The sequence below is a fragment of the Neovison vison genome, chromosome 13, assembly GCF_020171115.1.
Source record: "Neovison vison isolate M4711 chromosome 13, ASM_NN_V1, whole genome shotgun sequence".
In the NCBI taxonomy this organism is placed as follows: Eukaryota; Metazoa; Chordata; class Mammalia; order Carnivora; family Mustelidae; genus Neogale; species Neogale vison.
In genome coordinates this window covers 77,697,415-77,710,533 of record NC_058103.1, presented here as the reverse complement: position 1 = coordinate 77,710,533, position 13,119 = coordinate 77,697,415, and the positions used below count along the sequence as shown (strand labels likewise).

At 40.0% G+C, this 13,119-nt stretch overlaps 1 protein-coding gene across 3 annotated transcripts in view; it reads left to right on the top strand.

Annotated features, from left to right (window-relative positions):
• Positions 1-13,119, top strand: part of USP8 (ubiquitin specific peptidase 8) — a 75,129-nt gene that overhangs the window by 53,787 nt on the left and 8,223 nt on the right. Inside the window, exons 11-14 of one of the 3 annotated variants that reach the window (XM_044232079.1) lie at positions 6,650-7,231; positions 9,778-9,864; positions 11,854-11,931; positions 12,344-12,606. In XM_044232079.1, coding sequence (XP_044088014.1) covers positions 6,650-7,231; positions 9,778-9,864; positions 11,854-11,931; positions 12,344-12,606 — 1,010 coding nt within the window. The remainder of the gene's footprint in view (positions 1-6,649; positions 7,232-9,777; positions 9,865-11,853; positions 11,932-12,343; positions 12,607-13,119) is intronic. The other 2 variants (XM_044232081.1, XM_044232080.1) reach the window with 2 other exon arrangements.

The window sequence follows — 13,119 nt, the reverse complement described above, 5'->3', positions numbered from 1 at the left end:
GTGGGCAGGACTAGTCCTGGTGCAAGTGGCTGAGAGGCCCAGTCACAGCCGTTCAGGGCATGCTGTTGGGTAAAACTGACACCTTCCCCACCCCAGCAGGAGCTGCTTTGGGGGGCTATCATCTTGTCTTGGGCTGCCTGCCAGGTGTAGCTGAGCAGGAACCACTTTGGATGGGTACCTGCCAAAGTATGCTCTTGGGCAGGGCTGATCCATGGGTAGGGGGAATACTAAGTGGGGTAAATGGTGGTAGCAGGGCACATGGAAAGTATCAGATGTGGTGCCTACAAGCACTTCCATTCCTAGAAAATGTCATTATAGATCCCTACCCCTCTTGCAAATACCTTAAAATTAGTTAATAACTTTCCTTCACATATGGCCCAGGTGTTTTTCAAACTTTTGCCTCTGTATTGGGTCTGGGAACAAGTGAGTTTGTGGCCTCGCCCTTTAAAAGCAGAGTCTCAGGGTCCTATAGCCCTTTTGCTATCCTGGATATAAACCCCATTGATTTTCATGTCCAGACATTATTGGGGTTCATGTTTCCTATATAGGCCCTTTGGTTAGGGATGCCTAATGTGGGACTTAAACCCCTTGATCCTCGGGAGGACCTTCATATTTGTGATTATTCCTGCCATTTGTATATTGCTGTTCCAGGTGTCTGGATACTAACTAGACTGTGCCTCTGCCCCTCCTACCTCTCTGAACGTGGCTTTTTATATTTTTAGTTGTGGAAGAGCTGTTTTGCTAGTATTCAGGTCATTCTCCAAGAGTTCGTCTATATTTAGTTGTAGTTTTGGTGTGTCTGTAAAAAGAGGTGAGCTCAAGATCTTCCTATTCCACCATCTTGATCCCCTCTCCAACAAGCATGTTTTAGCAATAATTATTTAAATGATCTTAAATAACCAGTATGTTACCAAAAAATGCAGCTTTTTACCTCTGCATTTTACTCAAAGGAAGGTAAACTCATTCTCCCTTATGAAGTTTCCAATGAGATTTTTTATAGCCTTCATTTTTAATTTTTTCCAATACATTTCAACAGTATTTCACATTTGAAGTGGATGCCATTTGATTTGTGCAACAGGCTGTGAATAGAAAACTTAACTCATTATTTTTATTATGAAATGAGATGGTTCATTTCTTCGTTTTTTAAGGTCTTCTGCTCTAAATATTTCAAACTAAATCTTAAGACTAAATGGTATTTGACTAGGCAACTTTTCTTAAGACATAAATTTTAAGAAATTGAAAAAAGAGCTTATGTTATTGTACTTCCTTTAAATTTAATGAACATGTTATTTGAACTGTAATCCCCTTGTTACTTTCTGAGATACAAGCAATTTGTCCGACATATTTTGAGGATTTTCTGTGTGAAAGACAACATGAAGGTTTACAAATATGATTAAGCTATGGATTCTATCTGATGTTTAGAAAGAGAGACTTTTATACAAAGACAGCCAAAATAGAAGGTAGAATTTCATAATTGCTCTTATAGTCATTGGAGCACGAGAAAGAAGAGAAATTTTGACTGAGGGTGTCAGAGAGGTCTTCATGGAACAGGACATATTTTATCCAGGCTATAAGAATACAATAGGATTTGAGGATTAAAGAGACAAGTAGAAGATTTCATGACTAAAGGAACAAGCATGCTCTGGGACCAGTGAGTAGTTTTGACATGCTTGGACACTGCTCTCTGTTGTCTGTCTAGACAAGCGTGTTAGTAGGTAAGATCAGAAAGATGGGCAAGAGTCATCAAAAGATACTTGGATCAAATTGGAGTTATCCTGTAGGCACAAGGAAAGTTAAAGAATTTCAAGTTGAAAATAACATTACCATAATTTTTCTTTTAAAACTAGGGGGGAAAATGGATGGAATTGTTAAAATGTAAATGGAAGCATTTTTTTGGTTCCTGTCCACCTTTTATTATCCTTATCCTCATAGTGGTTCTTCCTACTTCAATCTCAAATATAGAAAAATAAGAGAAGGGAATAGATTTTTAAAGTAAGGAGGCAAGAAGAGAAATGAGAAAGAAGCAAAAGAATGACCTCTTAACTTAATTCTTCCTGTGGTGGTATTTCCTAGTTGCAGAACGTATAATACATTTTGTAAAAACCATACAGGTTGTTATTGGCAAATATTCTTGTAAATTTTTATACTTGTTTCAGTAAGTTGTATTCTCAAGAAATATGTTATTGGGGGTTGGCGTCTTCTCACCCCAACCTTTGCCAGAGGGGCTGCAGCATCATGACAGTCTCCAAAGCAAAGCCACGAGTGACTTCCTTGGCCGCAGGCCCGGTGGTGGATGTGGACAGAGTGGGCCGAAGAGGCAGCCGCCCTCCTGGAGCAGCCGGTACGCGAGGACAAGATGGTGAGCGGTGTGAGCACGGGCCCCTCAGGGTTCTGGAGCACACACAAGGTGCACCTCCCTGTCCTCCTGGAGTGCTATGAGCTCCTGGAGGAGCCAGCAGCTGGTGAGAAGCCCAAGAGGAGGTACCTGCCATGCTGAAGAACAACAGCAAGAATGTTGGGAAGGTCATCAACAAAGGAAGCCACTACATGATCATTGCCTGCCCGGCTTCGCTGTGGTCTACCCTGCCCTGTTCGGAGTAGTCACCAGCCTGGTCTCGTTCTTCTGCCAAAGGGAACTGCGAGGGCAAACACACACAAATGGATGAAAGCTCTGCTCTGCGAGCTCTGCGAATCCAGGACCATTTCAGACCTGAACCCACAAAATCCTTGGAGGAAAACAAGGTGTCTTCAATGAACTGGATGAATGTTATGAACGGAACATCCCTGCCCATCCTCTGAGCTTTTCATGACTAGCACACGGGTGGCTCCGATGGACAGTCCCACAGAGAATTAGGCCCACCTTAGGTTTGGTATTCTAGTGTGATAACCCACAAGGGCTGGCATGGAGGCACACACTTGACATAGGGGAGCACTCTGGGTGGGTGGCGGAGTGGTGATTATAAGGGAGAAAGGGAATTTTGACCTGGGCTAAGATGATCTGTTATGTTCTGGAAAGGTCACCCTGACACAGCGCTACAGCCCTTGGCTGCTTCTGTTCTGGGGGCAGCAAAGGAGCTGTTTGTCAGTCATGCACCCCAGCTCCTGCCTCTACCCCTTTGTCACCTGGAGTTTAATTATGGTCTTGAGAAGAAGGAAGGAAGGAAAATCTCTTTGAAGGTTGTGATGCTTTGAAAACTGTTGATGACGTGCATGACTGCTTAAAGCAGATAAAACTTGTGATTCCCATCGCCCTCCCCCATGACACAAATGTGCAGTAGCGGTGAAGGAAGGAGGGAGGTCAGACGCAGGCTGGGTTGAAGAGGTCGCTTGAGCAAGTGCTCCTGTCATACTCAGCCAGCCCAGTCTGGCTCTGTGTTTGGAGCTGTACGCCTCAACTGCTGGCCATCATCGCCTACTCCTTACTGTTCATCACCTCTACACCAAGCCACCAAAGGCCCTTTGTCTTGGGAGAGAGGGAGACGCTACGCCTGCAAGGAAAGTGTGTGATTTGGGGAAGGAATCAGTAAGTAGGACACAGGTGTGCTGGAAGTCAAAACAAGAAAGACGGTGAACAGGAGGAGTGGAAGGACAACCAGGTCTGGTTTATGAGCCCTGGGGAATCTTAGTTGGGCTGGATTTCAGTTCTGTGCAGGGACAAGGGATGATGGGTGGCTACAGGTGCTTTAAATCCCTCTGAAGCCCATGAGCTCTCACTGACTGCCTTTATAGCATCCTTTCCTCTTTGATGCTGCCAAGTTTGTCTACATCTCACCTGGATTCAGAGAGCAGCGCCGCGTGGGTCCTGAGCTGGATGTTCCACCAGGACAGCCCTGAGACTGCCATTGGACCATTGGCCCGGGAGGTGAAAGAAAGAGGAGACTCCTTTTAACATACCCCTCCACCAACCTCTGTGATGGGCCACAGTTCTGTTTCCAGAATATCCAGAAGTCCAAATAGTTGTTGCTGATCAGTCTGTAGGGTTGGTAGCAATACCTGCATGTTTCCCTAAGTTTCCCAGGCCTTGCAAAGAAGGCCTCAGTGCTCATGCTTCACCACTCAAGCCAACCAGGTGGCACCAGCATGTGGAGAAGGTGGATGGGGAAGAAAGAAAGATGTACAGAAAAAGGAACCAGTGTAGGAGAAAGTTGTAGCTAGACATTCTGGAGGCTCATGTTGAAGATGAACTTGGATCCAGTTTTGCATCATTAATATTTGTGAGGAAAAGAGAAAACAGTCTTGTTTTAACTCAAATGATGAAAGTTGATAATGGCACATTTTCACACATGTAAGGTAACTACAGCTTGTCCAGTCATGCTGAGACTTGGGGAAGAGATGTAAGTGGAAGAAAAAGTCAAGCATAGTTTAATGGGAGAGCCAGGCATTTGTGGCCCATGGGTGATGGGAGGAAGCAACCTGTGGTAGGCTTGGGAGGATGTCCCTCCCCAGTGGCTCAGTGATGCTGACATACCCCAGAGAAGACGACTGAGTTCTCGTGGGGGAATGGAAGTGTGACCCAGAAAGGGACCAGAGCCGCTGAGGCCTGTCTGGCAAAGACCTTCCCTGTCCCAGCCCCGGAATGTAGACATATCAGGCCAAGCACATTTGGCCCTGAAATTCGAATAGTCTGATTAAGAATTAACCTAGAAATTTCATTAGTTGGAACCTTACAGGAATTGTCCCATTTCTGTGTACAGATGAAACTTGTCCCAGCTGTCACTGAGTGCTCATTTTCCCCCTGACAGGACATCCATGTTGCAGATTACCTTTTTGCCTTTTTCTCTGTCTTTAGTTTTTCTTTCTTTCTTTCTTTTTTTTTAATGTCCAGTTCCACACCCTACTGCAAATTAAATTTTAGAGCTTTGCCTTTACCCACTTGACAAAGAATCTTCTGTATATTTTTCTTGTCCTGTTATGTAAATAAAACCCTCAATTTGTTTAAAAAAAAAAAAAGGAAGGAAGGTAGGAAAGAAAGAAAAGAGAAAAAAAGATGTTTGGGTCATTTCTAGCAATTCTGTAGGGTTAGTATCCTATTAAATTGAGGGAATGAACATTTAACTCATTAATTCAGTAACTTACCTGTTATGAAAGGTGTTGTGGAATATTTTACCCAATCCTTTGGCAATGTATTTATTTACTATGTCTCAAGCACAATCTTTATCCTCCTGGAGTTTATAGTCTAGGACGGAAGAAAGATTTTTAAACAAGTAACTATAGTTATTTAATCAAGGATCCCAATAAATATATGAGGGGGAAAAATAGGATATTAGGAGAGCATGTATCAGGAGACTTTGGGGATTTAGGAAGTCTTTCCTAAGGGAAAGATACTTAAGCCACAACCTAAAGTCCTAGTAGGTGTTATCTAGATGAACAGCTGGTATAAAGGCCTGAGTTGGGAAGGAGCTTGGCATCTTTGGAATTAAAAAGGCAGGGACGGGGGTGCGCTGGTGTGTAGATTAGTCTGAGATAAGATAGTGAGTTGGGTAGAGGATAGGTAGAGGTGGGAAGATGAGGCCACATAGGGCCACACAGACTTTAGATGTCATCTGAGTACAGTGAGTAGCTATTTGTTTTACAGGTGCCTGGGTGGCTCAGTTGGTTAAGTGTCTGCCTTGGGCTCAGATCATGATCCCAGAGTCCTGGGATCAAGCTGTGCATCAGGCTCCCTGTTCAGTGGGGAGCCTGCTTCTCTTTCTCCCTTTGCTGCTCCCCCACATGTGTTCTTTCTCCTTCTCTCACTCTCTCCCACTCTTTGTCAAATAAATAAAATCTTTAGGGGTACCATGGCTCAGTGGGTTAAAGCCTCTGCCTTCGGCTCAGGTCATGATCCCAGGGTCCTAGGATCAAGCCCCACTTCAGGCTCTCTGCTCAGCGGGGAGCCTGCTTCTCCTCTCTCTCTCTCTACCTGCCTCTTTGCCTACTTGTGATCTCTCTCTCTCTGTCAAATAAATAAATAAAATATTTTAAAAAAATAAAATCTTTTTTTTAAAAATTAGGGTTTTATATATAGGAGGAACATAGTCATATTTGTTTTAAAATGATTATTCTGGCTACAGTGTGGAAAGAGAAGGGAAGCAAGAAAAGAGATGGGGCAACTAGTTAGAAACAGTGTAGGGAGGATGTTGGCATGGACTTGGTTGGTGCTAGGGGAAAGGGACAGATAGAGGAAGAAAATCATCAGACTACACTAGGTCAGGGGGAGGACACATGAAACTCAGCTTTCTGGTGTGAGCTGTTTGGATAGTGGTTACATCCATGAGATAAGGACCATGTTTGTAGGGGGAATATTGTGTAATCAATTTTGGCCATGTTAGGTTTGTGGTATATATGTGAGACACTGTCATAGAGATATTGAGTAAGCAATTGGATATGTGGAAATGGAACTCAAATTTAGGTATGGCCAGGTCTAGGTTTTATGTTTTAGATGAACTCTTCCAAATACATAACATATCATGGTATAGTGAAAGTATGGAATCAAGAGGTAGTAAGTGCCAAGTGCCTTATGAGAAATCTTGACAGACACAGATAGATCCTCTGGCACGTGTTGTCTCCATAAAGTGATGGTTCTTTTACAGCAAGTTGATTTTAAGAACTGAGATTACATTCCTAGATCTTGACAAAAGAATGTTTTGCTCTGTTTTTGTTGATCTAGTTTGATCGTACTAAAAAACCAGCAGTCAGATTGCCTGAAGATCATAGAATAAAATCTGAAAATAAAGATCATGAGCAACAGTCTCCTCAGGATGGGAAAGTTGTTCCTGATCGTTCCACAAAGCCAGTATTTCCCCCTCCAACTGCCATGTTAACAGATGAAGAAAAAGCTCGTATTCATGCAGAAACTGCTCTTCTAATGGAGAAAAACAGACAAGAAAAAGAACTCCGAGAAAGGCAGCAAGAAGAACAAAAAGAGAAACTGAGGAGAGAAGAACAAGAACAAAAAGCCAGAAAGAAACAAGAAGCTGAAGAAAATGAAATCACAGAAAAGCAACAGAAAGCAAAAGAAGAAATGGAAAAGAGAGAAAGTGAGGCCAAGAAAGAAGATAAAGAAACTTCAGCAAAGAGGGGCAGAGAAATAACAGGAGTAAAAAGACAAAGTAAAAGTGAACATGAAACTACCGATGCCAAGAAGTCTGCAGAAGATAGGGGCAAAAGGTGTCCCACCCCAGAACTGCAGCAAAAGGTGGTGGGAGATGTGCCCCATGCCTCGGTGGCAGGAGATTCAAATTCAGGCAAGGTAAGCAGAAACAAACAGTACAAACTGCCAAGTAAGTGAAATAAATTGTTAGATAAAAAGATGATACCAGGGGCATTCCATAAATAGGGCGGACCTTTTAAGTGATTTTCTAGTGGGTGATAGATTTGTCCTGATCCATCTACATTTGTAGTTCACCCACTCTCCTTTGATTGACTGGGAATGGGATTGCTTTTATGTCTGTGAAATGCAGTATTTTTTTAGCAATTGAGATAACTTGCTGCATTCTTCATTTTTATGGAATTTTTTTATCCAGAAAATTTTTATCTAGCAAAAAAGTTTTTATCTAGAAAAAATGTGAAATATAACCTCCCTCTCAGTGTGAAGGAGTTAGGTGTCAAATGTGTATATGATAGATCTTGTATCTGCTTAGAATATGTCCAAAATGAATGACATCTAAATGCCTCAACATTTCTCATTGTGTATAGTGATTTTTTGTGGTCATGTATATGGCATTTTGTTTGTTGCTTCATCTAGTCAATAATACTGGCAGTAATCCCATTAGTGTTGCCTTTTTTTGCCCCTGGCTACTCCCAAGATTGACTCCCATAATTTGGGGGAACATTTTTCATTGTTATTCTTCTTTAACCTAATGGTATCATATGTGCTTTTTTTTCCCCTGTATTATACAATTAACGGTGCTTTTCCCTTTCGAACAACAAATAAGTTTTTATAATAGCAGGAACAGTTATAGCCCTTTTTATGTACACATAAGTGGAAATACATTTTTGGTAGTGTAAAAATGACTAGAGATAGAAGGCAAAAATACTGTCTTTACAGAATGTCAATCTTTATAACTTCTGAAGCAGCAGTTCAGGCACAGACCAGAATTAAGAATTCATATTAATGGCGCACTTATCCAGGGACACTTACCTAGTAACCTTAACTATCAAAAATAAAGCTCTCTGGGCACCTGAGTGGCATTGCGCACATCATGATGTCAGGGTCGTGAGATTGGGTCCCACATTAGGCTCTGTGCCTGGGCATGGAGCCTGCATAAGATTCTCTCACTCCCTCTCCCTCAGCCCTTCGCCTACCCCACTCACATCATGCATGCTCACTCTCCAAAAAAAAAAGTGTGTGTGTTTGTGTGTGTGTGTGTATCAGTATCATACAGAAGCCTTCTAAACACCTAAAGTTAGAGAAATGAAGCCCATGTACTAAAATGCTCTCACTTTATTCATGGGAGACTCAGAATTGTTGAGCTATTACAGTTTAAGTATTATTCATTGAGTAGCTATTATACACCAAGTGTTTTTCCTACATTATCTTATCCTTCTAATGATAAGTCCATGAGGTATTCAGTTTGGAAATAAAATTGAAGCTTGGAGGTTAAGTATTCTGCCTAGGAGCCCATGTGCAATAAGATTCCAAAGCCGCCACTTCTCTATCTTGCTTCACTTCGAGGCAGACAGTCCTAAGAACTTAAAGCATTCATGTTTCTGGGGCCTTTTAGTATAGGTGCCACACTTGATCTTAGCCAAAAGGCCGAGAAGCGATACAGGTGCCAAATACAAATCCAAATAGCTCTACAAATCTAACCTTGAGATAATCACATTAGTCTTTGATGTTTCCTATAATATATAACACATTGAAAAAAGTTATTATATACATATATATATTACATATTGCATGCTCTTTTAAAAGTAAGGAAAATACGTAATTTATTTTGGAATAAATTTTATTAAAATTGTCACAAATACTTAGAAAGTTTTATTTTACTGTAGTTATTTTTTAAACTGTAAAGTTCAAGTGAATTTTAAAGGAACCTATGATAGATTCCAAGAGGATATAAAATGGATTTTGTGCTTTTGAACATTGTTCTGTATGAGTATCCCATAATCTATTCATTCTCTTCAATATGTTCATTTTGGGAGAACATGACCACTTTGAAAGCAACCAAATCATGTGAGATTAAAATAAAAGGACAGTGTTCAAGGGGCACCTGGGTGGCTCAGTCGGTTGGGCGTCTGCCTTCAGCTTGGGTCATGATCCCGGAGTCCTGGGATCGAGTCCTAAGTTAGGCTCAGCGGGGAGCCTGCTTCCTCCTCTCTCTCTGCCTACTTGTGATCTCTGTCAAATAAATAAATAGAATCTTTAAGAAAAAAAAAAAAAAAGGACAGTGTTCAAAGGAGGTCATGGTGAATGTACACTGATGACCAGCAACACACTTGGCCGTGTATCATGAGTCAGTGCTTCCCTATCCACTGCGACTTGCACACTTCCCTCTCCCACTGCATTGAGTCATCAGTTTATTTTCTCCTTTATCTTTAGTGTTGGGAAATCCCACATGGGATTTAATTTATTAAAAATATCTACTTTTTAAAATATTTTATTAAAAATATCTTTAATTAAAAATATCTACTTTGACAATAAAACTAAATAAACTCAGAGATCTCATTTTTTTTTCTCCTATTGTATTTTCACTCTGATGGATTTACTTGTATTAGCTAGTGATTGACCAGCAAGTCTATCATGGAGGATAGTTTGAGTTTTCTTTCACTTCTGAAATTTTAATAATTTTACAGCCTGCTAAGATTAAAGGGCAACCAGAAAGTGGAATTCTGAAAACTGGAACTTTTAGAGAGAATACAGAAGACACTGAAAGAAATAAAGTAAGTGGTAGTTTGTTGAGTGGGGGGAACCTATGGTTTATAACCATGTGGTTGTCTTTACAATGTTGTCATCCTCCATCTTAAGGTCTGCTTTCTGAGGAAAAGCAGATTTATCTTCCGTAACTGTGTTTTTGTTTGTTTTTTTACATGATTGAGCCATTTATATGGTAAGAGGAGTAGATGTTTATCTTCCTGTTTAAAGTACAATAGTATATTCTCATTTTATGAAATTAGAAAATACCTAGACCTCACTATGTGATCCACCAATTCTACTTCTAGGTATATACCCAAAAGAATTGAAAGCAGGGTCTGGAAGAAATATTTACACACCTGTGTTCATAGAAGTATTATTCACAATAGCCTGATAGCCAAAAGATGGAAGCATCCCAAATATCTGTCCACAGATGAATATATAAATAAATGTGATATTTACATACCGTGGTGTATTATTCAGCCTTTTATAAATGAAGGAAATTCTGACACATGCTACAACATAGATGAATCTTCAGGACATTTTGCAAGTGAAATTAGCCAGTCACAAATAGACAAATACTGTATGATTCCATTTATATACGGTGGTTGCCAGGTGGATGGAGGAAGTGCAGAGTTGTTTAATTGGGTGCAGAGTTTCCATTTTGCGAGACGAAGAGAGTTCTTGAAATTGGTTGCACAGCACTGCAAATGATGCTTAATACCACTAATCTATATACTTAAAAATGATGACATTTAAGATGACAAATTTTGTTCTATGTGTTCATCACAATTTTAAAAATATTTAGGTCTTATATAAGATATTTTTGCCTTAGTTTGTTTTTTTTTTGTTTTGTTTTGTTTTGTTTTTATAAAGATTTTTTATTTTATTTATTTGACAGAGAGAGATCACAAGCAGGCAGAGAGGCAGGCAGAGAGAGAGAAGGAAGCAGGCTCCCAGCTGAGCAGAGAGCCTGACGCGGGGCTCGATCCCAGGACCCTGGGATCATGACCTGAGCCGAAGGCAGCGGCTCAACCCACTGAGCCACCCAGGTGCCCCTGCCTTTGTTTTTATTTGAGTTTTATTGAGGTATAACTTGCATACCATAAAATCCACCCATTTTTAGTTTACAGTTCAGTGATTGCAGTTTAAATTACAAAACAAGTATTAACCCGGGTTTAGAACATTTTAAATTCCTTTTGTCCTAAAGCCACAGACAACCATGATCTACTCTGTCTCCATAGCTAGGTCACTTCTGGGCATATCATTTAAATTGTGTGTGTGTGTGTGTGTGTGTGGTGTCTTTTGCATTTGTCTTTAGCTAGTATAATTTTTTGAAGATTCATCCAGTTATAATGTGTACAGTTTATTACTTTGTATTTGGTGAATAGTATTCCCTTATGTGGATATACCACATTTTATTCATTCACCAGTTAATGGATATTTGGATTGCTTCTGCTACTTTTGGGCTTTTATAAATAATGCTGCTGTGAACATTTGCATACAAATCTTTGTGTGGATATATGTTTTCATTTCTTTTGGGTTGATAGCTAGCAGTGAAATTGTCTTTGTGTTTGTGTTTTTTTAAGGAAACTTTAAATACCACCATCATTATGGGCTTGTGCATATACACATTTCTCTTCCTTTTGCGAGCAATATTTGGAATTTGAAACCACATGTAGTTAGTTCCTCATTTTTAAACTTGATTTTAAAAATATTAAGGGGGGGGCGCCTGGGTGGCTCAGTGGGTTAAAGCCTCTGCCTTTGGCTCAGGTCATGATCCCAGGGTCTTGGGATCAAGCCCCAGGTTGGGCTCTCTGCTCAGCGGGGAGCCTGCCTCTCTGCCTACTTGTGATCTCTGTCTAGTAAATAAATAAAATCTTTTTAAAAACTTAAAAAAAAATTAAAATATTAAGGGCAGCCAACACAAGGCTTAAATGTTATAGCTTAAGGTAGCTTAAGTTTGTATATGGCACAATTTAATATTTTTTAAATTTATTTATCTTTTTTTAAACTAGGCTCGAGAGCCTTTGACAAGAGCACGAAGTGAAGAAATGGGAAGGATCGTACCAGGACTGCCTTCAGGCTGGGCCAAGGTAAAACTAAAAATTAGCACGTAAATAAATAACATGGTCATGTGTTCTTATTTAAAAAGCTTTTTTTGTTGTTGTTTATTTTACATCCTCTCTATTGCAGAGTGAGTTCTGTTTATTCATGATGGAAGATATAGCTCATTTCCCTAATTACAGCATGTTTAGATTTCTCAGTATATCCAATCTGAGCTGCTGGCTACAATATATGAGAGCAGATCTGGCATTTGTCATTTAGAAACAGTTTATTTAATACCTAAAGTTCTTTGGAAGTTTTATTATAGAAATATTACCATTTTATCAAATTATTTTAATCCAAAAGTAAATTTAGCATTGGAGTACTTTTGAGTGACTTTTTTGTTTCTAATGATCATTGTTCTTTGACCTGTTTTTTGTTTTTCTCTCTTTTCCATTTAAGTTTCTTGACCCAATCACTGGAACTTTTCGTTATTATCATTCACCCACCAACACTGTTCATATGTATCCGCCAGAAATGGCTCCTTCATCTGCACCTCCTTCCACCCCTCCAACTCATAAAGCCAAGCCACAGATTCCTGCTGAGCGGGATAGGGAACCGTCCAAACTGAAGCGCTCCTACTCCTCCCCAGATATAACCCAGGCCATTCAAGAGGAAGAGAAGAGGAAGCCAACAGTAACTCCAGCAGTTAATCGGGAAAACAAGTAAGTTAATCCTAACTCTTAGAACTAGAATAATCTGCTATATTGAAAACTTCTTCTCTAAACATACCAGTTTATTAATAGCAGGGAGTCAGAAATTTCTGAGGATGGCTATAGCGGCCATTGTTATTTAGCATAGAGGGAAAAAATGAGAGGATTACATTCCTTGGTTTTTATCTCAAATGCTAACCTAAATATATCAGGGAAGATTATCATAATAAGTATTATTGTGGATATAAAAGAATATACATTATTATATTTTAAGGCAGGATGGTATAGACTACCTAGAAGTTTTTTATAAATCTCCCGGTCCCTAAATTCCTCTAAAGAGGAATTGTTGAGTTTGTCTTGTTGCAGCTCTCAAATTCCAAACTTTTTTTTTAACTTCACCTGTACTGTGGAAGCAAACTTAAATAGTATTGGAATAACAGGTATTGTGTGTGTCAGCTCCTCATCCTTACTCTGTTCCCTTTTTCTTCATTGCATTTTTGCTGTTCACAAGTAGTGATTGATCAG